Source organism: Rana temporaria, chromosome 2 (genome assembly GCF_905171775.1).
Source record: "Rana temporaria chromosome 2, aRanTem1.1, whole genome shotgun sequence".
Lineage (NCBI taxonomy): Eukaryota > Metazoa > Chordata > Amphibia > Anura > Ranidae > Rana > Rana temporaria.
In genome coordinates, this window is record NC_053490.1 from 132,104,633 (window position 1) to 132,132,408 (window position 27,776).

General features: G+C 42.5%; 1 protein-coding gene across 1 annotated transcript in view; it reads right to left on the reverse strand.

Moving 5' to 3' along the window:
* PAN2 (poly(A) specific ribonuclease subunit PAN2) overlaps positions 1 to 27,776 on the reverse strand; it is a 61,514-nt gene that overhangs the window by 8,026 nt on the left and 25,712 nt on the right. Inside the window, exons 11-23 of the mRNA XM_040341069.1 lie at positions 19,164 to 19,292; positions 18,791 to 18,993; positions 12,820 to 12,968; positions 9,925 to 10,031; positions 8,719 to 8,817; positions 8,488 to 8,561; positions 8,166 to 8,316; positions 6,027 to 6,170; positions 4,147 to 4,206; positions 3,934 to 4,024; positions 2,717 to 2,874; positions 1,194 to 1,337; positions 913 to 1,092 (exon numbers count right to left, since the gene is read on the reverse strand). Of these exons, the coding sequence (XP_040197003.1) occupies positions 913 to 1,092; positions 1,194 to 1,337; positions 2,717 to 2,874; positions 3,934 to 4,024; positions 4,147 to 4,206; positions 6,027 to 6,170; positions 8,166 to 8,316; positions 8,488 to 8,561; positions 8,719 to 8,817; positions 9,925 to 10,031; positions 12,820 to 12,968; positions 18,791 to 18,993; positions 19,164 to 19,292 (1,689 nt within the window). The remainder of the gene's footprint in view (positions 1 to 912; positions 1,093 to 1,193; positions 1,338 to 2,716; positions 2,875 to 3,933; positions 4,025 to 4,146; positions 4,207 to 6,026; positions 6,171 to 8,165; positions 8,317 to 8,487; positions 8,562 to 8,718; positions 8,818 to 9,924; positions 10,032 to 12,819; positions 12,969 to 18,790; positions 18,994 to 19,163; positions 19,293 to 27,776) is intronic.

Genomic DNA, 27,776 nt, shown 5'->3' on the forward strand with positions numbered 1-27,776 from the left:
GGTTTAAAGGGGAAACATGTAAATGTGTTGGAATGGCCAAACCAAAGCCCAGACCTCAATCCAAAAAAAAAAAAAAAAAAATCTGGTCAGACTTAACGATTGCTGTTCACAAAACCATCCAACTTGAAGGAGCAGTTTTGCAAGGATGAATGGGCAAAAATCCCAGTGGTAAGCTCATAGAGACTTATCCAAAGCGACTTGGAGCTGTGATAGCCGCAAAAGGTGGCTCTACAAAGTATTGACTTTAGGGGGGTGAATAGTTAGGCACATTGACTGTTTTGTCCTATTTGTTGTTTGCTTCACAAAACACACACACACACACACACACACACACACACACACACACAGTTGTGGCCATGTTCTGTAAATTAAATTATGTAAATCCCCAAGAAGACACAAAAAAGGGGGTGAATACTTTTGCAAGGCACTGTATGATTGGTACCGAGAGGGGAATTTGGGGGGATCAGTGTGGTCACTTGTCCAAAAGGAACACAGCTGTTGGCAGATTCACAAGGACTGTTTTCAGAGAAGAGCTGCGCAGCATGACTGTGGGCAACTTACTATGACAGGTACTGTATATAGTAGATTTAAATTTTGTATAGCGTTATACATTTAAAAGATTAGCAGAGCCCTGTCCCTTCCTAGACTTTGCTTAGTGAGGCCACAAATCCAATTAAAAGGGAAAACAGACTCATGAGGCTTGCCAAAGTTTGACTTTCAGAAAAAATAAGATTTGTATGCAGGTTCAGCGGCTTATCTTTGGACGTACTGTTTAACACGTTTTCAAACGTAACCATTCTACCCCAACATATGCTTAGTTTCTATTTTCCATGTTTGGAATAGGTATACAAAAGCTCAGTAGCCCAATGTTTTGGCCCAACCACCCTGCCATATAGTATACAAAAAGAATACCATCAGATTTATCACTCGAAAATCTTTCTGAAGACCATGGCCCACAAACTTGACTCCTACATCAATGAGGAACCTTAGTTTAAGATATGTGGATTTAAGCGTTGTCAAATGTTTGGATGAGATCTTGGCATCCAAGTCACCAGGCTTTATTCCAGAGTATTGCGTCAGATAGTCAACCACCTGCAAGAGAACAGACTCATTTAGTGCACCTTGATTGCTGTAGTATGCAGGGATAAACACAAGCCTACCACGCTCCTATAAAGAGTGCATGATACACTGACCTGTTCCTGGGTGGAGATGTAATCATCTATGAAAGGAATACCCTCATTAGGTCCCTGTCCCCTTACACATGTAATTCGAGCCACTGACATCTGACTGGGTTTTATAGTAGACTTTGTCCCATCACTTCGAAGCTCAGCCTCTTCCTAAGTAAACCAAAAAAAAAAAAGTATAAGAGGAACACGTATAATAAGTTTTTTAGGTGTAAAAATATATTTTTCAGATAAGGCAGCACTCGGGTATGGAAGGTGCATGCTTAGTGATGGTTTATTTTGAGAAAAGTCTAGCTATTGCATTCAACAAGTAAAAAGCAGCCAGTGAGCCATCAATGCCATCCAAAAAATATTGCAATTGTACAAACGGTTTACTCTAAACGCAGTAATAAACCGCACTTTGTATCTTAAACCCTGCAAGACAATGGCATACTGGCATATTATCTTAGAAGAAAACCTTCCAGCACGGCTCTGTCACCGCTGACAGGGCTTCCATCTTCACTCAGTCTTTCTTCCGAGTTCGCAGCCTCTGGCCATCTGACTAGCCACGCCAACCCCCCTGCATGCCCACAGGAGTCACGGACCTCTGAAGGGATGCATGGGTATGCAGTCCCTTCAGAGCGTATGCACCGGTGACATCACCAGCTTCAAGCAGTGCAAATATCTCCCAAATCACGCAAGTTTAGGAGATTTCACCGTACCCAATATTATACAGCTCCAAAAAAAAAAAAAAAAAAAAAAAAAAAAAAACCACACCATACAAAAAAAAATTGAAGCTTTGATAGTAAGAAAGCAATACAGCCACCACATCTTAGGACTGGTAGGCTTCAATACATTTGGTATGATTTAATTGAAGCTCTTTACTGCTCTAAGAACAGCCCTTAAACTCCTCACAGGTTTCCCAGAGGCATACTTTCTGAAACTTTCCCTCTGCTTCCAAATCAGCTTCGATTCTCGCTGACTGAAAGGTGGGTTACAGCACCCCCAATACAGTAAAACCTTGAAGTGTAACGTGGTTTGAGAGCGTTTTGCAAGACAAGCAACATTTTTTCATAAATTGACTATCAAGACATTGCTTGTATATCAAGAGTATTGTCATATCACAACCAAGTATAAAAAGGAGAAGAGAGGTGCCTCCAAGTGTAGCAATATGGTTACATTTAATGAAGGTACAACATTTAGCAACTCACATGGTAGATGATTAAAAGAAGCACATTTAAGTATGCAGCATCTGGGGTAAAACTGTCCACATAAGCCATCCTCCATGTCACCATCCCTTTCACGCTGTGCTCCACGAGTGGTTCAAGCCAAGCTTGCAGATTAGTCTTCCCGGTCACGATTGCAGACCGACAGCTGGCATTGCAGACAATGGTCTACGTGGACAACTTCACCCCCCAATTTTGATCCTGAAACAGATGCATTTCTGGCTCTCAAGTGTCATCATTCCTTTAGCATAGGATGGAGAAGCTGGTAATCAGATTTCAAAGCCATCAATGCAAGCAATCATTTGATGTAAAAATGTTGCAAGTTACCTGATTGAGTGTAACAAACTCCGCATCCAGCCCCACTAGCTCTCCTGCCTGTGGCATCTCATTCAGCAGCAGTGGAATGAATGTGGCATGGCACTTTCGTTGTTTCCGAGCAAGAGAAGCTTCTGCTAGTAATACATTGGCTTCAATTGGGTTCTTAACTGCAGATAAAACATAACAGCCCAGGTCAATGTGTAAAAGGATAATGGCCGATCAGTTTTGAAGTGGGGAGAGGAGCGAATCAGCGATAGGAAGTGATGACAGGAAGGGGGAAGTGGGAGGAGGACAGAGGGAGACACAGGAGAGCTGCAGATAGCAGGGTATAATGGATGCACGTACGCCAACAGTCAAGACTCAGCAGCCCTGACATATCGTGGTCGGTGTACAAAGGGGAGGGTAGCAACTGGCAGGATCAGACAGGTATTTCAGATGATGCAGGGTGCCAAAAAAAAAAAAAAAAGCACAAGCACTGTATACCATGCTTTAACCGCTTCCCGCCCGCCAGATGTTGGTTGGGTTCGAGCGGTGATATCTAAATGATGCCTGCAGCTACAGACAGATTTTTTTTTATCTGGCGATTCCCTACACCATAAGAGTGATCATAGCGGCCGATTATTCATACTCCCCCCTCCCGTGCTTCTACCGACTCACCCCTGCCATCGGTGAGTTGGAGAAGGTAACTGCTGGCGCCAGATGCCAACGATAGAGATGTACAGCAGATCGAGTCGTCGGCTGGGAAGCAGAGATTTTTTTCTATTTCAGGCTTGCCAATCTAGAGGTGAGATGTGGGGACTTATTGACCCTGTAAAGAGGACCCATCATGCATCTTCCTATTACAAGGGATGTTTACATTCCCTGTAATAGGAACAAGGAATCAAAGAAAAAAAAAGTCGCCTATGGGGATTTAAGTCCCGCCGTTTGGCGCCATTCCACAAGTGTGCAGTTTTGAAGCGCAACATGTTAGGTATCCCATTTACTTGGCATAACATCCTTCACATCATGCAAAAAAAATTGTGCCAACTAAGCTTTTTTTAAATGCATGAAACAGTTTTTTGCAACTACCGCCATTTTATTCTCTAGGGTCTCTGCTAAACATATCAGAATTGGCCTGGTAGGCAAGGGGTTAAAGAGGAACAGGATATTTTTGGGGATTCAGAAAAAATAAATTACACACAACACGATTGAACATTTAATCATAACACAAAATGGTCTCCTCTTACTTGTCATATTGTATTTGGAATTTAGGCTTCTCTTGATATAAAATAAAATTGCAGGAACTTTCCAATTCATATCAAACTGGACAGCTTCACACTGAGTAGAAAAATAAATAGATGGGACACATAAATGGAGGCGATTAGATGATTAAAAAAAAAAAGAAAAAAAGAGGGGAGGTGGGGGGATGGGAGAAAGAGGCCTGTATACCAGGATCTTACCTTATCAATAGGTTCAATAAGGAAATCATTTAACAAATACCATTGCTGATGTGTCACACCCTAAAAAATAAAAAAGCACATTAATCATTACAAAAACATTTTTTTGCAGTTAAGACTGAAGAAATTTGAAAACGACTGCCAACACAATCTAACATTCTAAATTTTATTGGAAGGAAGTTTAACTTGGTTTCATTTATATAAATGCTGACCAGGTCATTAACATGTTCAGGTTTGCAGTTCAGGCCTGAAGAATCTTAAGCTGGCCATACTTCCAGCCCACTGCGAGCGCATTGTATAAATTACAACGCCCAATTAAAAATTGGGACGCTGTGCAAAAGCGACAAAAAACAGAATGCAACCATATGCAAATCTCAAACCCAAATTTTAATTCACAATAGAAAAAATAAATTAAATCAAAATGTAACATTTTAAGAAATAAGGCAATTTTGAAATTGATGGCAGCAACAGGTCTCAAAAAAAAGTTGACAGGGCCATGTTTACAATGGTGTGCCATCCTCTTTTTTTTTATAAAGACATCCTGAAAACATCCAGGAACTGAGGAAATCAGTAGCTGTAGTTGTGGGAAGAGGATTGACCTATTCTTAGCAGATATAGTATTCTAACTACTCAACAGTCCTAGGCCTTCTTGGTCTTTTTTTTAATTTCAAGGTGTGCCTAATTTTTTCAGTTGGTAAAAGGTCTGGACTGCAGGAAGGCCACTTCGCATGGCTGCATATGGTCATAGACGCAGTATGCGTTTTAGCACTATCCTGAAATATGGAAGGCCTTCCCTGGAGAAAAAAATAAATAAAAAAGTCTGGATGGCAGCATATGCTGCTCTAAAATCTGAATACATCTTTTAGCAATGATGGTACCTTTTCAGATGTGCAAGCTGCCCATTCAATACTCACTAATGTACCCCCCCCTCCCATTTAAATCAGATGCAGGCTTTAGAACTGAGCACTGATAAGCTGGAAGGTCCCTCTCCTCTTTAGTCTGGGGGACAGTTTTCCCACTTTGGGCCAAAGCTTCTGTTGCAAACAACGCCTTTTCTGGATAATTTTCTTTGCATAATAGAGCTTAAACTTACATTTTTGAATGGCATGGCAAACTGTTCAGAGTGTACCTCTGTCCATCTTTAATCATGAGACACTGACCCCAAGGCTATATTCACAGAGCAGGGCCATCCTGTGATGTCACCATGCAACTCCGTCCCCTTGTACCATCACAAGGGGCAGGGTCTCAAGGTAAAAGTAGTAAGCAGCGAGACGGAGGTAGAAGACTGGAGGGAGGAAGAACACATCACCGGAGGGAGAAGACATGTGATCACTGACCAAATGACATCTAGCAACACAATTGTATACAATGGATGCCATCCGTTTACAATTGGCATGTGATATGTAGTGAGTGGTCACAATGATCACATGGTACTGGCAGCGGGTCATTATGGTGATCAGTCATCGGCTGTATCCAGTGGCCCTGCGAGAGGTGCCGTTCTGAGATGACGTTCACCCAGGACTAAAGGCCCACCCGGTCCTTAATCTGCTATAGGCAAGGTTAAAAAAAAACACAACATTAGCAGAAGTTGCCCAAGGGGTGGCACTAAAAAGCTGAAAAAACACATTGTTTTGTGTTTGTTGGCTGACATTTATTGGCCAGGAACTTGTATTGCATACAACATCCTACGCGTTGTTTGCAGAAAACATGTGTGTATGAGGCTTACATTTTTACTCTCCAGCTTTAGTAAATAAACCCCAAAGATTTTTTTTAAATTACCTTTGAACAGACCCCAAAAAAAAAAAATGTATCGTATTCATATCAGGGAACAGTTTCACAAGCGATGGTATACCAGACTGAGCAATAACTCTTTGAAACCTCACCTCTTTTCTTTGGTGGTACGTCTCTCCTACTTTAATATGGGCTACCAAGCTGCCACCTGTACGAGGATCCAAGATATGAACAACAGTTGCCATAAGGTCATAAACATTTGTTGCTTCATCCTTGTCATCCTCTGGTTGATTTGGCTGCAAGACAAAACACAAATAATATTATATAAAAAAAAAAAAAAAAAACACACACACTTAACCACTTGCTAACCAGCTCACGCAGATATACTGCAGCAGAGCGAATCACAGTACCAGTACAGTGGCTCGCGCAGTTGTGGGCGCTGTCGCTGCAGGAGCGTGCCCATGGGTCGGGCAGACTCAATGTCCGCTGAGACCTGCGATCGCCTAGAACAGAGGAAGAACAGGAATCTGCCTTTGTAAGCAAGCGGATCCACATTCTGACAGACATGTCAGATCTACTATGCTCAGTGATCGGGAACAGTGATCCATTGTGGCCTTCCCCCCCTACAGTTAGAACACACCCAGGGATCACACGCAACACCTTGATTGCCCCCTAGTGTTAACCCCCTTCCCTGCCAGTGTAATTTTTATAGCACTGATTAACATAATTTCACTGGTGGTAAAATAAATTACATACATACCCCACATCTATCCCAGTTTGTAGACACCAACGTTTGTGCAAATCAATATACGCCTAGTAAGATTTTTTTTTACCAAAAAAACGTAGAAGTATATATCAGCCTAAACTGATGAGAGAATATATTGGATAGAGATATAGAGAGATAAATTTGAGAGATGGATATCAATATCTATATCTGTTTGGGTACCGTTGTCACACACCCGTGCTATGGTTAGTTAAAAGCGACGCAGTGCCAAATCGCAAAAAAGGCCTGTCGTTAAGGGGGAAAATCTTTCCGGGGCTGAACTGGTTAAACCTTAAAGCAAATGATCTTACCCATCTAGTTTGACTTTTCTGCAGTGGTAGCCTGTCCATTGGGGGGCGTTTTGAAACATGGGATTAGAGGCAGAGGCTCAAAAAAAAAAAAAAAGAGCTTGGGGCACAGAAATGTTAAAGCTAGCCTCGATGAGGCTTCCGTGAGGATTCAGTGAGGCTTCAAGCAAGCTTTGCCATAGACTTCTATGGGAGGCTTTGAAGCACCACTAGAGCTACACAGAGTATATTTTTTTAAGCAAAGCAAAAACAAGGTGTAATCAGGACTGTAAGCCAACTATTTTACTTAGTGACAGGGGCTTTGACTGGCCTTGTTTTGGAGTAAGTGTAAACTAGCCGTTAACGTGTGTTGAAGCCAAAGTGTAAATGAGCTACCAAAACCGCTACCTCCATATTCACTGCACAAGGCTTCAGACACTTTGTTAAAGCTCTCTGGATGCCAGTCATAGCCCCTGTCACTAAATAAAATGGTTCTGTTTACACCTGCTTTTGCTTTGGTGGTGTCTCGATGAGGCTTTAACCACTTCCGGACCACCGCACGCCTATATCTTTGTTATGGCAGCCGGTATCCTCTTCAGTGGGCGGTTTGGTTTTCGATAATGGTGGTCTCTAGGGTTGACCTGATACTGGTATCGATACCGAGCATTTGCCCGAGTACTTGTACTCAGGCAAATGCTTCATCCGATACCTGTACAGTCAGGGATGATCGTGTCACGGAGCTGCAGAACAGTGTAAACAAGGCATCTCCCTGTTTTGCCTGGTAACAGGACACGGATCTTCTGCTCCCTGTCATCGGGAGCAGTGATCAGTGTTGTCACAGGTAGCCCAGCCCCCACAGTGTTAGAATCACTGCCAAGAACACACTTAACCCCCTTCCTCACCCCCTAGTGGGTAACCCCTTCCCTGCCATTTACACAGTAATCAGTGCATTTTTATAGCTGTATAAAAATAGCGGCAAACGCCATAATGTCACAGTCACAAGAGATTTTTGTTTTGTTTTATAAAAATGCCATAAAACCATCCCCTATTTTGTAGACGCTATAACTTTTGCACAAAACCAAATGCTTATTGCGATTTCTTTACCAAAAATGTGCAGAAGAATACGCATCGGCCTATACCGAGAAAAAAAAGGGGATAATTATAGCAAGTAGTAAAAAAAATAAAAAAAAAAAAAAAAACTGGGTAGTGTGAAACTGGCCACACTTACGTCTAGCTCTTACCTCCTCATTCTCTTCACAATTTAGAACCTCAAGTTCTTTGTTTTTAGATAACTTCATCTTTAGAGAGTATGGCACCCATACATTGCGAATTTCCTCCACTGAAGGCAACAGTGGTGGGAGAGGGGCATTCTCAGGAATATTGAACTCATTCCTAAGAAAAGATAAATAATATGAGCTTGACAGCAAGCATATCTACATTTAAGGGGTATAAAAAAACACCACAAGTTACATTTTGAGAAACAGAATATATTTTTTTTATATAACACACACACACACACACACACTAAAAAAAAAAAAAAAAAAAATCTATGTAGGTTTTTACCATTCTCCTGGGCTGCTTTCATTAGGAATTGGAACAGTTGGCTCTATTTTCGTCAGCGACTTTTTGAAAGCGTACTGTAAAATGCAATATATGTAAGATGGTAGATAGTGGCAGAGTAGAGCTTGCATATTATAAAACCTAGCTATGCATACATTTCTATGGAGTGGAAAAAAGAGTTGGCAAAGAACAGTCTGATATTTAGGAAGAAAAAATAAAAATAGTAAACTATACCTCTGCCTGTGTCTTCCAGAATTCTGCCTCCTTTGTGCTGTTAACTTCACAGTTTATAACAAGCACATCAGGAAGACCACGAATATTGCGGGTTTGTACCTGTGGGGAGAAAATATCTACTTAGAAGCTGTCTGGATTAAGTATCGTTTCCACTGATCAAGTGGGCTTCAAAATTGAACAAGGAAATAGATGCTCGATTGGATCGAGTTTTGTGAAATTTGGATTGGACCGAGTCACTCAAAAATGTATAAAAGATTTATAAACACACAGACCCTGGAAGAGGATCCAGCAATATGTACATAAGCCTTTTATAAAAAGCTTCCTTAACCACTTGCCTACCAGGCCAATTCTGACATCTCTCCTACATGGGGGGGGGGGGATATTTCACACACACACACACACACACACACTTTGCTAGAAAATTACACAGAACTCCCAAACATTATATATATATATATAAATATAAATATATATAAATATATATATGAGACCCTAGAGCAGGGGGTAGGCAACCTTGGCCCTCCAGCTGTGAAGCAAATACAAATCCCACCATGCCTCTACGAGTCATGCTCGTGATTGTCAGGGTCTTGTTTCAAAACAGCTGAAGGGCTCAGGTGGGAAGTTTTGTTTTTTATGCATTCAAAAAAAAGTAAAGTTGGCCCATTTTTTTGCCCAATGTGAGGCCATCATGGGCTAGATTTATTGCTCTCACGTTTGCTGCGATACTTCACAGGTGTGATTTGAACGCCATTTACATATTTGGGCACTACGTGCGTATGCATTTGCTTCTGCGAGTGCTTCAATTGTTAAATTGCATTTTTATTTTTCTAGTTTGCTTTTCTGGATCACTTCTTCCCATTACAAGGAATGTATACATTCCTTGAAAAAAACAAAAACTGTTTTGGGCCAGCTAGTGGTGTCTTACCAACTAATCGGTTGCTAAAAACAGGTCAGGCAGGCCACATTTTTTTTAAATCCCTGTACCACCCACAACCTGCACTGGACATGGATTCCCCCCCAACCATTTGATGGACAGCTACCAGGGTAGCTAAATGCCAGTGAACAGGATCTCTTACATATCTCCTTTCCTCCCAAAAGAAGGACTTTAGATCACTGCATAGAAAATAATTTTTCAATTTATGCAAGCATTCCAACTAATGATACCTTCCTGAATGAGAAACTAGCTACAACCATTCAAGAACTTACTGTGGGCTGGTACTTCTCACAATTTTCACACCAAGCTTGGGTGCTCTGCTCCAGACAGATACTTCTCCTAAGGATCTCTACAAACTCATACTCTGGTGGATCTTTACCTGGAGAAAAAAAAAAAAAATTATATAGTAGACATAATACAAGGGGTGACAAGGACACTGGTGTCATGGCGCATTGAAAATACACAATACATTCCGCTTAAAGCTGAACTCCAGCCTTACACAATTGTACAGGCTCCTCTGTACTAAATTTGCTTGCGGCAGCTTCCAAAGCACACTTTGAAAAGCTGAACATAGGCAGACGATATCCGATTTCCCTGCACAATTTCCTGGATGGAGGATGTTAATCTAACACTACCTATTGAAAAACACCAACAAAGTCCGCGCTCATGGATATCCACAATGTAAAATAGCCCAAATTAAGAGAAAAATATAAGAAACTGAATTATTGGGAAAAAAAAACAATCCTTTTTTATTGAAGATCAACTTCAGCACTGTAATGAACAGTCCATGTGCAATGGTAAAACAGGCTAATAAAGCTTATATACATCTCATGTAGTATTCGCCAGCAGCCACCAACAGATTCATGGATTCAGTCACCATGCCATCAACAGATGGAACACACAGTACCTTTAGGGGCAGATGGAAGAGAGGCGATGGTACAGAGAATGTCGTCGCACCATCAACAGGGATCTGACCTTGAATGATCCGCGTAGCCTCAAGGTGTCACCGCAAGATGGTAGGAACGGGATCCTCTAGCGAATCCAGCAGCCGGGGACACGGCGCGATGAGGTCTGTGAAAGCGGGCGCTTGTTCCGTACGAGCGAGCTAACGTCACGCGTCTGGGACGCCACTCAGCAATCAAGATAGTCAAACAAGGATGTGATGGGTGCCCTCTGGTGGGGAATTCGTAGAGTGCACGCTCCCATACACTGATGGAAAACTGCCAGCGAATGAAAAACTTTAAAATGAAGATAATAGCAAAATTTAAAATTAAGATGGAATTTCCATAAGTGGGGGGGTAAGTATATGTCTTGACGCATTTCGCGCTCCAAAACGCTTTTTCAAAGTTTGAAAAAGCAATTTGAAGCGCGAAACGCGTCAAGACATATACTCACCCCCCCCCAGTTATGGAAATTCCATCTTAATTTTAAATTTTGCTATTATCAACTTCATTTTAAAGTTTTTCTTACACTGATGGAAAACTGCCAGCGAATGGGAGCGTGTACTCTACGAATTCCCCACCAGAGGGCACCCATCACATCCTTGTTTGACTATCTCGATTGCCGAGCAGCGTCCCAGACGTGTGACGTCAGCGCGCTCGTACGGAACAAGCGCCCGCTTTCACAGACCTCATCGCGCCGTGTCCCCGGCTGCTGGATTCGCTAGAGGATCCCGCTCCTACCATCTTACGGTGACACCTTGAGGCTACGCGGATCATTCGATGTCAGGTCCCTGTTGATGGTGCGACGACATTCTCTGTACCATTGCCTCTCTTCCATCTGCCCCTAAAGGTACTGTGTGTTCCATCTGTTGATGGCATGGTGACTGAATCCATGAGCTCTGACCCCATGAATCTGTTGGTGGCTGCTGGCGAATACTACATGAGATGTATATAAGCTTTATTAGCCTGTTTTACCATTGCACATGGACTGTTCATTACAGTGCTGAAGTTGATCTTCAATAAAAAAGGATTGTTTTTTTTCCCCAATAATTCAGTTTCTTATATTTTTCTCTTAATTTGGGCCATTTTACATTGGGGATATCCATGAGCGCGGACTTTGTTGGTGTTTTTCTGTATGTTTGGTACTTCCGGGTACCACTATTTCCGCAGCACTGGACTATTCACCTCACATAAGTCTTAATTTTGACATTTGGGTTATGATTTTTCTCATTGAGCGCTAGTGAATTTTTTTGTGTATCTGTATCTGTAACACTACCTATTAAATAACTTTAATCTATTAATCTCAATACTGTCATAATTGCATACAAGTTTAACTTGTTCCCAGATGCCATACATTCAATACTCTTTGCCACATGGAGATCATTTTAAACAATTATGCACTTCCCCACATTATCCATTCCTGCATCATATATTGCCACCTCAGCTCCCTTGACAAGATTTATGCTTTTAGCTCACCCTGTGCCAGTTACCACATTCACTGTCTTTGTTGGCAAGTGTGGTTGATCAACCATCTATATATAGTCATTTACCCTCTCTAGAGTTTATTTTCATACATTCTATAGGAATTTGTTGCATCTGCTCCTGATGAGTGTAGATATCCACGAAATGCATCAAGCTACATTTGATGTCACAGTCACACCATACATGGAATGCTACCCATCCACCAAGTATAATATTCAATGATGCCACCGATATTTAGACCCAGCATATTTTGATACATCATGTGAAAATTTATATAGTATTGGGCACGCTGCCATTTAGTAGGCCATGCCACTTCATGCACTTAGATTAATTTTTATTATGGCCAATGTATTGACGTATGTACCCATTTACTGTGTGGTGTGTGTGGTGTGTGTGTGGTGTGATCCATCTCAAAAAAATAAATAAAAAAATAAAAATTATATATTTTACTGGACATATATCCATGTTATGAATTAAATATTTTTCACCTTTCCTACCTCCACATTTCAATTGCTTCATTCAAAGTCCCAAAATTCCCTTTCCTCATTTAGTTAATCTAACCATTTCCTCTGCAGCCCGACAGTCTCTGGCCTGTCACTTTATTCACTTAATGTCAGTGCTTTCATTTAAGGAGGATCAGGCTGTACTCTGAGGTAGTATGCCGAACACTGGACATAAACCCTTGTGTATGAGTAGGTGTCTGGCAGATTAGAGCTCCTGATAGCCAAGTGATGTTATACTCACGCATACTGTTGACTTCTGGGTATGACAAGGTAAAGAGCAGGGTTGTGGAAAGACGCACAGTTTCCTTGCCGCATCTGCACATGCTGCAGTTCTCCACTTCACATCCAAACAGCTGTCCAATTACAGAGTCTCCTGTGGATGCAAAATTGCTGGGGATGGGAATGGGAGACACAAAATGAGGATCAAATGCAGACAGCATAAACAAAAAAAAAAAAAATCTAAAAAAAAAAAAAATTGGATCTGCCACTACATATCCCTTAGTTATCTGAAGCATTTAAAGACGGCCCAGCAATAAAAACCATATGCGTTTTGATGCATTTGGGTGCTCGAAGCCCAGCATGCCCCTGTGACAAAAATAAAAATAAAAAATGGGAGGCACCGGAAGTGGCGCAGATACCCGTGGGTGGCTCGGGTATCTAAGCCTGGAAGTGGGAGCAAAATACCTGTATTAGACAGGTATCTGCTCCCCCTGAAAGGTGGCAAATGTGACACCGGGGGGGGGGGATCCGAAAAGCGGAAGTTCAATTTTTGGGTGGAACGCCGCTTTTAAGTGGAACCTTATCTGTTTGCTGTCCAAGGCAATTAGACGTTGATAAACTTGTTAAAAATGTAAATTTTTGATAGAAAAAAAAAATTCAAACCTTCAAATCTTTCTAAAAGGAGAAGACCCAGTTGCATTTTTTATGGTGCACAAAAATTGTGCAGCCAAATATACATAACATTTTAGTGCACATAAACATAATACACAATTTTTGGGCAAAAAATTGAAATTGATCCCAAACATGTCAATTTAAACATTTTGGCCACCTGCTGTGACAAATGATGATAATCAATTTGTTGTTCTTATGGACCATTTTAAGTAAGCGCACTCTGATGGTCGTAAATTTACTACTTATAGGGGCGAAGGTAGTTAAAGATAGTCAGGCAGAGACCCGCATAGGAGCAGCAGAGGATATACTGCACCCCTTAAGCCATACTGCAGAAGACATGCAAAGGCAAATACAACAACTGCATGCACATCAAGATGAAATGGAAAACAGGCTGAGAAGGTGCAATCTTTGGTTCATAGGACTGCCGGAGAGAACTGAAGGCAACAATCCCACTGAATACCTAGAGTCACTTCTCATTGATCAATATGGCAGGGAGGCTTTCTCTGTCGTGTTTTTCAGTGGAGAGAGCTCATCGCATCCCAGCAAAACCCCCTCCAGCAGGAGCTCCCCAGGACCTTTATTGCAAAGTTTGTCAATTTTAAGGATAGAGACAAAATCCTGAGGTTATCCAGAGAGAAAGGAAATATTCAGCTTGATAACAGTCACGTGGCAGTCTTCCCTGATTTCTCCAACGAGGTTCAATAGAAAAGGGCACAGTTCCAAGATGTTAAAAGGCGGCTTAGAGCACTACATCTCAAATATGCCATGCTGTTCCCTGCTAGACTAAGTGGAGGAAGATGGCCATGTACAGTTTTGAAAATCCTAAGGCAGCAGCAGCCTGGCTCGATCAACGCGGATAACAAGATGTAACACGCCGACTACAGAAACTGAGTACAGCTACCTTTGCCCACAAATGGAGGATTTACCCCCCACAGCTCTCCCCACTTCCCCTGTGTCACTTTACACACATAACTTTTTTCATGCTATAACTGGTTCAAGTAGAACCAGTCAGTTTGGAAGGCTGGAAGAAAGTCCGAACACTGGTTCATGGGTATTGTATGCTTTCACCAAGTTGGGGAGGTGAAAAGCTGGGAGGGAAGGAAAATGCCAGATCAGCAAATCAGAGCATTGGGAAATGTTGCACCGTTGTGCATACGTTATGTTGGAAAAGAAGCCCAAAAATGCATTGTTGTGTGAATTGTAGTGATGGTCTTAGAGTGAATGTACAATATATGTTAGTAAGTAACGCTACCCTGCAGGTATATGTACCCCCAGTAAGCCATGACCAACGGGGCAGATATTAAATTCATGACATGGAATGTGCGAGGTATGCGTGATAAAATTAAACAAACAGCTGTACTAACATTTCTTAAAAGACAAAAAGCAGATATTGTGCTGGTGGAGACCCATGTCACTGGGCATTTACAGGCAGTGCTGAAGCGCCCCTGGGTAGGATGGGCATATCGCAGCACCCATACAAACTTTTCCAGGGGGGGGGGGGGTCACGGTGCTAGTGGCTAAATCCACCCCGTTTGAATTGATAGCTGTGGAGACTGACCGGCAGGGTAGATATATCTTTTTACATGCACTTGTTAGAGGAGCCCCCTTGCTGATTATAGCCAGCTACACCCCCCCCCCCCCCCATACAAATCTGATGTAGTTACAGAGGGCCTAGCGTTTATGGCACAACATCCGACCATACCAGCAATTTGGATGGGGGACTTTAACAAGGTAATGTCTCCATCTCTAGACCGACCAACACAAATAGGAGACCAACCGGGTGCGCACGTGCAGACCAGACTATCTCGTACCAGGACAGTTTGCCGCAGTGGATGTGTGGAGGCACAACAACCAGAGCCTACACATGCCATTCCACGAGTCATAATACCATGTCTAGAATAGACTTTGTACTGGTGTCCCAGGCTCTACTGCCTAAGGTCATGGGGTCTGGGATTGCACCAAGGATGTTGTTGTCAGACCATTCCCCTTGCTGGGTGACAGTATCTGAGTACCCCCCCCCTGTACAGACATGGAGGTTGAACCCCCACTGGCTGTCGGCCCTTACAGATCACGATTCCATTGAAAGAGATTAAATACTTCCTGGACAGACCTAGAATCCCACGCTCCCTTAACACATTCTGGGATGAATTTAAAGTACAGGCCCGATGGATTCTTACCACCAGAATAAACAGACTTAAACAGTCATCTAATCAAATACTACAACAACTGATGGGTTGCTTCCAGCTCTTGCAGTTTAACTCCAATCCCACCCCTGAAAATCTAGACAAGGTAAAAACTACAGTCCTGCATGGTAACACAATTATGCACTGAAAAGGCCAAACAAAGTATATTTTTCTTCAAGCAAAGGGTTTAAGAGCAGGGGGAGAGGGCAGGCTATTAGCATATCTAGCCCACATGGACGATAGGCCTCCAGTAGTAGTCTCCCTAATAGACACTGGGGGAAACACCACTACGGACCCCTCTTAAGTAGCATCCCAGTTTTTACAATTCTATAGAAACCTTTATAAATCCCATACTACACATAAACAAGGTGAACTCCAAGCGTATTTAAACACAATCCAATTCCCTAGGTTAAAACCAGAGCAAGTGAAATTACTAGATGCACCCATAACTACACAGGATATTGCTGATGCGATTGCCCAACTGGCCAAGTCTAAAGCCCCTGGACTAGATGGACTGCCCCTGAAGTTTTATGCAACATACTCCGAAACACTCATACCTAAACTCAAGGATCTCTACCAATAAATATTTGACACAAACACGCTCCCTCTATCCATGCAGGAGGCCCAAATAATCGTACTCTCCAAGCCAGGCAAAGACCCCCATTGACCCGAGTCATACAGGCCTATTTCACTCCTACAGGTAGATATAAAGATAATAGCTAAAATACTAGCCAATCACTTGAATACAGCTATACTCACGCTAATACACTCTCACCAAACAGGCTTTATGCCAGGGAAAAACACTGCCATGAACATTAGGAGACTATATACGAACATACAGGCTCAACATGACAATTCAGGAACCAGGATGGTGGCAGCGCTAGACACTGCCAAAGCTTTCGATTCCATAGAATGGCCATACTTGTAGGAGTGCTTGCACAACTATGGCTTTGGTCCACAGTTTATAAAGTGGGTTAAGCTTCTTTATCAGACACCTAAAGCAAGGGTATTTGTCAGCGGCTGGCGTTCTTTCCAGAGGGAACTGCTCCGAGGTACGAGACAGGGATGTCCATTGTCCCCCCCCCCTACTGTACACCCTGGTAGCAGAGCCGCTGGCAATTGCCATCAGAGCAGACACTAATATAAAGAGAATAAGAGGACACACAGATAAAATAGGTCTGTATGCTGATGACACCATCTATGTACTTGGCAGATCAGGGCCCTTCGCTAAAGGCCGCACTTGACATCATTGAAAAAATGGGTAGTTACTCTGGATTGCGTATCAACTGGGACAAGTCCCAAATCCTCCCACTGGACATCTTCCTCCCCTAAAACAAACTCAACTTTACCGTTATCTACAGTATCAAAAATTAAGTACTTGGAGGTAGAGGTCACTAGGACTTTAACAGATGATGTCACGATGATGTCACGATGATGTCAGCGAGGAGATGCACGTGTGCTTCTTTATCAGGCTCTATCTAGAGCTCTATTAGAGCCTGATGAAGAAGCACGCATGCATGCATCTCCCCGCTGACTGACCCGGAAGTGACGTCATCCCCGGCTGTGTGCTTGAGAACGTTCGGTTTCCCCCGTTGCTGCCGACAGAGGCAAGGAGCTGCGGTGATCTCGTCCAGACATCGAGACACGAGCAACAGCCATACCCGGGACCAGAGCGGATGAAAAACCTTATAATTAAGCCTGTTGTGTAGCTCCTTTTGTGAGTACATTACTTATTTGTTTTAAATATTTCCAATAAATTATGTATTTACTACGCTCAGAAGGCGCCGCTTTTTCCTTTAAAATGGTCCATAGATTATGCTTTAAAAGCCTTTACAGGTTATCAAAAACATGAGCTACAGTGCTAGAATTGTTGCTCTCATTCGCATCAATATCTCACCCGTGTGGTTCAATCACCATTTACAGATGCGCGTTAGGTCTCATGTACACTGCTGCTGGTAAAATGATGTTTAGAAGCAGTTGGGCTTTTTTCAGTTGCCCCTGAACTCTCCATGTTAAAAATTCAGTACATGTACACAGGGCCCTTGCAAAAAAAATTTGGAACGGATTGCGACACACTTTTCAGATATTTGTAAACAATTTTGAAAACCATTTGCCATCCACTACACAGTTATGTACCACCGTGTTGGTCCATCAGATAAAATCCAAATGTTTGTAACATGACAAATTGGGGAAAAATTTCAAGGTGCATGAATACTTTTGCCAGGCACTGTGTTTGGGTCTTGCATCTAACTAGAGTTTAACTTTAAAATGTTATTTTTTGAGATGAAGAAAATACTGAAAAACTGAACATTAGTGACAAAGCTGCAGAGGTTTCTAAACAAAAACGATTACCAATTTTGTAACCGTTTTGGAATCAGGAAGAGCTGCAGATGCCAAAATGAGCTCATCGTGGGGGGGGTGGAACCCCACACACACACACGCGCTGCAAACAGTTCCTGCAACTGATCCAATGCAGATGCTGTTCGGCTGACGATTTTGCATCAAGATTCCTTGATTTTCCAGGTGAAGATCTCATGCACACTTATTTTAAACAGTTTCTCCTGACAGAAGAAAAACCGTTATGAATTCACCTAAGCTGCATTTTTTCAAGTCAGTTTAACAATGTTTGGCCGTTTGTTTCATTGGCCAGAATTTAAGTTATTAATTTATGTAAATAAAAACGCTGAAGTCCCTAAAATGCACCCAACATTTGGGCGTGTTGTTCTGTCAAAACAATCCTCTCCTGAATGCAATTCTTCTGCGGTCAAGTTGAGGCAAACAAAAGACTTTAGAATAGATGTGTAAACTTTTATACAAGTCCAAAACAAACTGTAGATCCACAAGGTGAAAGAGAAAAGTGTCCTTCCAATTTCAAATAGGGCAAATATATCTGCTTACCAGATATTAAGACCTTCCAAGGGCGATATGCGCATCAGTGAGCAATCACCCCTCACTTTGGGTATACACCGCCTCAGCTGTTCAGCCTACTTAGCGGGCAGCAAATGATGCAACTTAACAGCAATTATACTCTAGGAAAGTGGTCAGTATATGGCAGGGATTAAAAAAAAAAAAAAAAAATAATAATTTTTTTAAAAACTACATATTGCAAGGTCCTAACCCACACCCAATTGTTATTACCTGGCACTTCCAATACTACGATAAGCCTGTGGGCCTTCCAACTCTTGCGTTTCTTGGTGAAGTTGGGTCAGAAGGAATCGGCACCAGCTTTGGATCAGACGACCAAGATTGACCTTTCCTGTTGCCTCATCTGAATCAGCCAAAATAAGCCCCAGTGCTGCCGCTTCAGGGATGGTTCGGAAAGCTCTCAAGAAGTTACTGGCCTTACAAATGCAAAAATAAAAGTACAGTAAGGTTTATGAAAATGGGATATTTTACATAAATGTGTAAAGCTAGAGAGAGGACAGCCATTTTTTTAAATGCTGGTTTTGACAGGTAAATGACAGGTAAAAGCAGTTTATTTAAAAATTCAAGTTTATCATGTGTGACTTACTTGGCAAGGATCACCACGTGACAAATCCAGCATGTGGAACAAGAATCCCAATTCACAGCTGAGGCAAAACTCCTTCTGGCACAGATGGTTCTGTACAAGGCAGCGGACTGGCTCCTGCAAATACATCACCTGGGAGGAAAGATGAAAACGCTGAAACTTTGAGGCCAATTTACTATATTTTCACACCAAAAGTGTGTGAAGATTCATTTCAAGCATCCAATGAGAAAAACAGATGCCCATTTACTCATCTCATTTGCACATGATTGGACAATTGTGTAAACATTTACTATATAATCGGGTACAGGTATTTGCATTTCTCACTACATTACACATACCAAGTCAATTGTGTGTTGCATATTTTGGATGTAGTGTCTTTTGGATGTACAAGTCAGCTATACAGAGTAGGGGTCAGAGCATTACCATTCTGCCAGAAAACAAAGATGCACTGTGGTCATGAACTCATCCCATTACCATTCTAAAAGGTCACCACTCTTCTCAGTGATGCCAGCACTTGTTACTAAAGAGGTGCTCGACCGGGAAAAAAAAAAAAAAAAAAATCTATCCCAAAAAAGCTACACCATGCCTGCACAGAAGGTGGGGGGAGAGAAGCCCCAAAAATTGAGGTGTACAGTAGAGCTGCATAATTCAGGCTAAAGACGAGAATCAGTTTTCTCAGCGCAACAATCTGACATACAATGTCATTTTAATCTCGAGGGTCTCTCCAAAAAAATATGTATGTTTGGCAGTTGCAAGTAATTTTCTAGCGCGAAAAAAAAAAAAAAAATTTTTTATAAGAGACTATTAAAATTATACAGCCATTAAATCTTCTGCCCTTGTTTTAACTTGATAGTAAAACTTTTCTGCCAGTGAATCTCATAAAGCCCACTTCCTTTGTCTGGTCATTAGCCTAGGCTTGCGACATCACGCACAGCCCTCTCTAGTGAGTGTGGTAGTGAGAGCTAAAAAAAGCATACTGTAACAAAATGGTTGCTTCTGATAACTTTGTTTGTAAAAAGTGCTAAAGTTTTGTACATTCAAGTGATGGGGGCTGCCCCCTCCCGCTCCTCCGAGATAACAACAAAGTGGCTTTCAGCCACATCGGTTGTTACCCCTGGAAAGCCAACCGCCGCTCTGAAAAATGGTACTGGATGATGCCTGCAGCCATCATCCCGGTATAACCCCCTAAAGCCAAGGCTGTATACACTCCGCGCCAAGGGGTTAACAGCTCAAAGCGCTCTCCCGGAAATCGATTTTTCCGGTTGCATGCATTGAGGCTACTTAAGGATACCTGAATCACAATGCAGCAATTTCAGCACCCCTAATAAAATCCCAGTTGAAATGGTTAGTTTTTCTTCTATGTAACTCTAGTTTTATTTGAAAGAAAGAATAGCAGTTTGTGGCCGACATCCTTTAAATGCCTAAAATCTGCCACAATTAAAATATTTAGTCCTTCACTCCAGCCTATTGGGCATGGAAAGGGAGGAGGCTCCACCCATAAAAAAAAAAAGTGTCCCTCCTTAATGAAAGACATTAAAACAAGATGACTAGACAAGTTCTGTATAAATGTATTACCAAGCTAAGAGTAACAGCATAAGAGATAAGACAATGAATGATCACTGGAGAGGTATAACAGGTTAGGTTCGACTCACAGAAGCCTGATCAAATACCATACACAGCCCCCCCCCCCCCCCTCCTCCTGATATTCACTCTGTCAATGCCTAATCTCAAACACTCCCAGAGGTACCCCCAGTCATGACTCAATAGAAGTAGGATAGAAGCTGAAACAAAAGCAAGCAACAGGCACAAAGGTCAAGTGTCCACTTCCACCCCAAATGTTAGTAACCAAACTCTTGCCTTGTCCAACTTAGCTATGCAAATGCCCCTAAGGAAATAGACTGTGGGGGATACCGGACTCTAGTCTACATCCCTTTTTACCACAACGGACCAACTGAACTGGAAAAAGAGAAGATGGACAGTCTTAAAAATGTATCGGACAACTAATTTAGAGGATGACGTCAGTCTGCAAGAGACATCAAAAAGGATGATACAGATGCAGAAGGGGGTAAAAAAAAACAAAGTTGATTTACTGGCAAAAGCCCTGATAGGAAAGTTCAGAGAAGTAGAGCATACTCAGATGCTTGAGAGTTAAGGGAAACACACACACACACACACACACACGTGTCGAAACTGGAAATTTACTGAAGTTATTACTGTGTCAGAAGATGTATGTTTGAAGTTCTGAAAATACAAAGCCATGCTGAGTGAAAAATCACTGACTGCTTTTAGAGACTGTTAACACCCCAAATCAAGCCACTCCGCTTCCCATCTCACCAGGACCCCTAGCATATGACCACCTCCAGGTAATGGATGAAGTATTGGCAGGCCAGCCAGACTTGAAAGACAGTCCCTTGGCAAAGCCATGATGTTGAGCACTTCACCGACGGCAGCAACTTTGTGAAAGATAGGATCCGCTATATAGTGGTTACACAGAAGACAACGATAGAGGCAGGAGGACTCATCACAGGAAACCTCTGAACAGAAAGAAACTAAATTGCATTGACCAGACCATTAGTGGCTGCAGGATTAGGATTGAATGTTTATGTATACTCCAAGTAAGCGTTTGAGCTTTCATGCTCATGGAGCCCTGTATAAGGAAAGAGGAATCGTTACATCTGGAGGGAAGCGCATCAAATATGGGACAGAAATAAATGGAACATTAGAGGCCATCAGAAGGGAGACCCCAAGTGGCTAGAGGAAACCAAGCAGCCAGGGATGCAGCATGCGCCCCCCCCTCATTCCCAGTGTCACTCTCAATGGATCCGGTCTATACAAAAAGGCAGAAGAAATGAATGAAAAAAACTTATATAGCGCAGCACATGCGAACCAAATTGCCTCTGGGCGCTTGTTGTTCCTGTCTCCTTTGATATCAAAAGAGATGAGTTTTGATCTTTCTCCTGAACACTAAGTGATTTTCCTCCAACCGAAATGGATAGAGACTGAACCTGGAAAGTATAGGGAAAACTGGTGGTACCAACTGCAAGATTGAACAGCAGCCCTGCTCCCAGCACATTACTGGAAGCTGCTACCTGACCCCTCACCTTCACTCCCTCTTTAGACATAACTATATCCCTCTCCTTAACGCCATTAAAGACGATCTCCGAAAATGGTCCTCTCTTTCACATTCATGGTTAGGTAAAGTTAACATAATCAAGATGAACATACTTCCCCGCGTTCTCTTTATATTGCAAATGATCCCCATAAAAGTTCCTATGGATTTCTTTACTCTTTTACAGACCATGATCACCCGCTTCACTTGGAGAGATGGGCGTCCTAGGGTGTCCAGAGAGACTCTTTTTAGGGCCAAATGCTCCGGGGGACTATCTCTACCCAATTTTAAAATGTACTATCAAGCAGTCATACTTTCACGTTTGGCAGACTGGAAGTATGCTTCTTCCTCCAAACTATGGGTTCAACTGGAGCACTCCCTGAGCGATTCTGATCTCTCTGCGACCCCTTGGATTCCACGCTCTTTTAGAACTTTTTCCCCTAATACCTCGCCTCTTACTCTAATCTCCTTAGAAGTATGGGACGGTCTTCATAAGAAATTCACATGGTCATACGATTCTCCATTAACCCCATTAGTATTCCATAAATACTTTGCACCAGGTTCCATTGACCCAGGTTTTCAAGCATGGTCACCAGGTGGACCTCTCCTTCTACATCATGTTGTCTCTGCCAATTGCCTTAGACCTCTGTCCGAGATTTTAGGTCATGGTTTACCCTCATTCTTGGACAGATGGAGATACAATCAATTGAGTTGTTTCATCCGATCCCTTCCACATCCACTACGGGGTATTCAGGATCTCAATGGTATAGAACAGGTCTTTCTCCACAAAGACCCCCCTATACATTGTATTTCCCAATTTTACAGGGCCCTTATTGATTTGCAATACCCTGTATACCCGGGATACTTGTCCAAGTGGGAGGGAGACTTGGGAGCTGGTATCTCGGATAGAGCAAAAGACAAAGTGCTTAAACTTACACATGTCTCCTCTTTGGCTTCTTCCATGGCTGAATCTAACTTCAAGCTCCTAACTAGATGGCACTACACGCCTGTTAAACTCCATCACATGTTCCCTAATAACTCTCCACTTTGTTGGAGGAACTGCGGTCAGAATGCTACCCATGCCCACATCTGGTGGCTCTGCCCTTCCATTCGGCCTTACTGGGTGGAAATATTAGATATGATACACCAGATCACCGAAGTGAAATTGCCCCTTGATCCGTGGATAGTTCTTTTTCATGCCACTTCAAGACCCATAGGTAAATATAAACGTTCACTTGTCCCACACCTCCTTAATGCAGCTAAAGCTGTCATCCCCCGTCTCTGGGGCCAACCCACAATCCCCACCATCAAATCATGGTTACAAAGAATCTCCGAGATTAGACTCATGGAAGAACTCACCCATATTGCCAGAGACACTAGTGAGCAATACTCCAAAACCTGGACCCCCTGGTCCTTATTTATTTCTACTCAACGCTATAAAGATATAATTTCCCTACCCCCTCATGATTCTCAAACTTCATAAAACCTCATACCACTGACTTGGGTCCCTGCTTGTACTAAATGTAGTGGCCCTGCCCTTTCACTGAGGTTTTACTGAATATAATGATTCTGCCAGTTGTCCATTACTATTGCCATGTGTGCCGGCTTCACCCCCCCCCCTCCCACTCCCACTCCCCCTGATACCTCTCTCCTTTATCTCTCTCCTTTTTTCCCTCTCTTACTCTGAATTTAATTTTAATTATTTATTTTTATTTTTATTTTATTTTTATTTTCCTGATAAAAACTGATTTTATATAGATATGAGCCGCTATGGTTCTTTGTAATATTATGTTGATTGCATTTATCAGTATACTTTTTGTATGCTTTATTTCTCTTGTATTTTACTTTGTTGTGGTATTTGAATGTACCTTTCTTTCTCTTTCAATAAAAACATATTAAACAAAAATTACTGGAAGCTGCTGGGTCAACGCATGGCAGAAGAAAATAAATAAATAAATACATCCGAGATCTGCACAAGTCACATCTGGAAGCTGGCTAGATGCAGTCGAAGCTCGAGGCTATTCACCGATATGAGGTTTACAAAAACGTTTTAAGATTACTGGTAGCCATAGTGGACACTCGACAGGCCCATAAGGGGGGGGGGGGGGGGGGGGGGACAAATCATGCGACTCGTGTATCAAAACCACTGGAGTAGAGCCCATAGGCTCCAAAATGTTACTATGACATTCTTATTACCAATGAGAAGACATAGTAACCAGCATTTGTGTACATAACGAAGCTATGATGCTTTGTCCTCACTCAAGTTTTTGCTACGATAAGCATCAAGGGAGGGGGGGGGTGTTAGTGAGTTAAAACGCTGCCATCTAACCCTTTTATTCTGAGAAGCTAGGATCACCGTAACGTTATTAGTGGCTGATAAATTAGGCAGATAGCAAACATCTTCTAGTCTTAGTTAACAGGCCATTTAGTGGCTTACGAGGGGCTTTAGGAATGTCTATGCAACTGTTGATATAAAAGATTAACCGCCTATAAAGGGCACACTTAGTCTCTTGGTGTTAACTGAAACTGTTTTGCTAGCAAAAATAAGTTTGTTCTTCTAGAGTGTTCTCCATAATTACCACTGGTTTCCCAGAACAGGCAGCAGCATTAGCTGCCCACAGTTAAAATGGCTGCAGCCAGACTTGGTCAAGAGAGATTTCTGCAGCATATTTGGCAAGTACAGAATCACAGCATATATAAAATATGCAAAGTGGTTGGAAGGAAGCTTCAGAATGGCAAAGGTTTTAGTTACCTCTAAGACTGTGCGGGAGATTGGATTTTTTTGGGGATTTTTTTTTTTTTTTTTTTTTTTTAACGATTAATCGTGCAGCTTTAGTGTACAGGAAACCAACCCACACAGACCAGCATCGGCTTTTTAAAATACCAATGGAACACAGACAGGGGGGGGGGGGGGGGTCCTTCAAATGCATCGGGCCGAAATGGCAACAAAGTCTAAAAAAGAAAAGAACAGACCTCTGAGTTCTTTAATGGTTTGTGGCTACACAGACCGTTTTGTAAAAACCATCAAAAAATAAAATAGTCAAGACCAAACATTGGAGAGAGTGCAGCTCCGCCTTTTCAATAGGAAACACCCCAGGCTTTAAATCCCTCCTCTTCCACCATGACTTCAGTTATTGTGTGGCCTCCGACACTGGAAAACAAAGCACAGAAGAACCACAACACCATGATAGATACACAATTTTAAGATATATTTTAGGGAGGGAAATAAGGTTGTCCTGAAAGGCTCTTAGTTAGACTAACCAATTTCTACGTTTTTCTCCAATCGCCTTTTAGGACAACCTTGGAGAGGATAACCAAGTAACTTACCCTAGGGTTGGACTACTGCCTGCAGTACCTTCCTGCCGAAGGCTTGATCTGCAGCAGACAGCAAGTCCAACCTGTAGTGCCGAATAAAAGTTGAATAACTGGACCAAGTGGCAGCCTTACAGATCTGATCAGGCGTAGCACCGGCCCTCTCGGCCCAGGAAACTGCCGTTGACGTTGAGTGAGCAGCGATACCTGATGGAGGAATTTCTCCCTTCACTTTATAGGCTTCTGAAATTGCTTGTCTAAGCCATCTGCCGAGCGTACTCTTAGAAGCTCTTTCCCCTTTGGGGGGGGGGGGCCAGAGACCACCACAAAGAGCGTTTGATTTCTTGAACTCCTTGGTGACAGAAAGAAACCAACAAACATCTCCTCACATCCAGTGTATGAAAAGCTTCTTCTCCTGCATTAGAAGGAGCTGAGGAAAATGTAGGTAAAATTATTTCTTGCGACCGATGGAAAGTTGAGGCCACTTTCGGTAGGAAGGCTGGATCCGTTTGAAGGATCACCCGGTCTGAAAGAACTCTAAGAAATGGTTCTGTAATTGCTAGAGCTTACTGACTCGCCTTGCTGACGTAATGGCGACTAAAAAAAATTGTCTTGAGAACTAAATTTTTTAATGTTGTACTCTGTAAGGGTTCAAACAGAGCTCCCGTGAGACTCTGCAAAATAGACAAGTCCCAACTAGGAAAAACTTTGAGGGCTATCGGTCTGTTTTGAGCAAGAGCCCTAAAAAATATGGAAATTAAAGATTCTCTGGACAGAGGTTTTTCAAGATAAACTGAAAGAGCCGCTACCTGTGTTTTCAGGGTGCTGGCTGCCAAACCTTTCTCCATTCCTTCATGGAGAAATTCTAGAACTGAAATACTACTCTTGACTTAAAGCGGAAGTAAACCCATCTATTTGATAGTTTAAAAAAACAGTTAACATTCCCGGCATGCCGGAAATTCTGATGTCACATTTGCTTGTGCTCTCAACCAAACTGTCAAACCATCCAATGGCTGGTTTCATAACTGATCACATGTGCATCATTGTGGCAGTTGCAGATTAAACAGAGGCCAAGATGGCAGCTTCCTTGGCTGAACACAATAGGAGGGTTTACTTCCACTTTAAAGATTTTTGGAAGAACACCAAGAGTTAAATTTCTTCCATACTTTGAGGTAGATGGATCTGGTTACCTCTTTTCTACTCGATAGAGTCTTAACCACTTTATCGGAAAGTCCTTTAGATTTTAGAAGGTCTTCAGAAACCAAGCACTTAGATGTAACCTGCTTGCTTCCGGATGGCACACAGAGCCCTGTGTCAATAGATCTTTTCTGCATGGTAGTTTCCAGGGAGGTTTTTTGGCCAGGTTCAGAAGTGTTGCAAACCAAGGTCTTTTTGGCCAAAAGGGAGTGATCAGGAGTAAGTTGGTGTTTTCCTCCCTGAATTTCCTTAGAACCAGAGGAATTAGTGGGAAAAGGGGGAAAGGCGCAACACAGCTGGTAATTCCATGGGTGTGCTAGAGAGTCTATGCCTACTGCCTGATCCCCCCCTGTGAAGAGAAAATAATTCCTGAACCTTTGCATTTTGCTGACTGGCAAATAGGTCCACTTAAGGATGTACCCACTCCTCTGAACCAGGAGGTTTTCACCATGATCTCGGACTCCATTCTGCTCCTGCGAAGATCTGCTAGCAGGTTTTGGGATCCCTTCAAATGGACTGCTGACAACGAAGCCACATTGAGTTCTGCCCAGGACAGTAGTTGATTGGCTAATTCCATAAAAACTTTTGCTCCCGGTTCCCCCTTGTTTGAGCACATAGATTACTGCTGTCGTGTTGTCTGACAGAACCTGTCAATGCTGTCCCTTGACCTCTTGTTGGAAAGCGAGAAGACCCAGAAAAAATGGCTTTCAGTTCTCGCCAGTTTGACAAATTTCTTGCCTCCACTTTGGACCAAGTGCCTTGTGCGGTTTGACCATCCAAATGGGCTCCCCCAACCCCAGGAACTCACGTCTGTTAGACGTTTGTCCAGGGGAAAAACCCATGGGAGACCCGTTGTCAGATTGGGAGAGTCCCTCCACCACCAGAGTGCTCGTTTCACATTCGAGGATAGTTTGAAATGCTTTTCTAGCGACTCCTGGTGCGACCAAACCTGTAGAATGTTCCTCTGGGGAGGTCTGGAGTGCAACCTTGCCCACTGG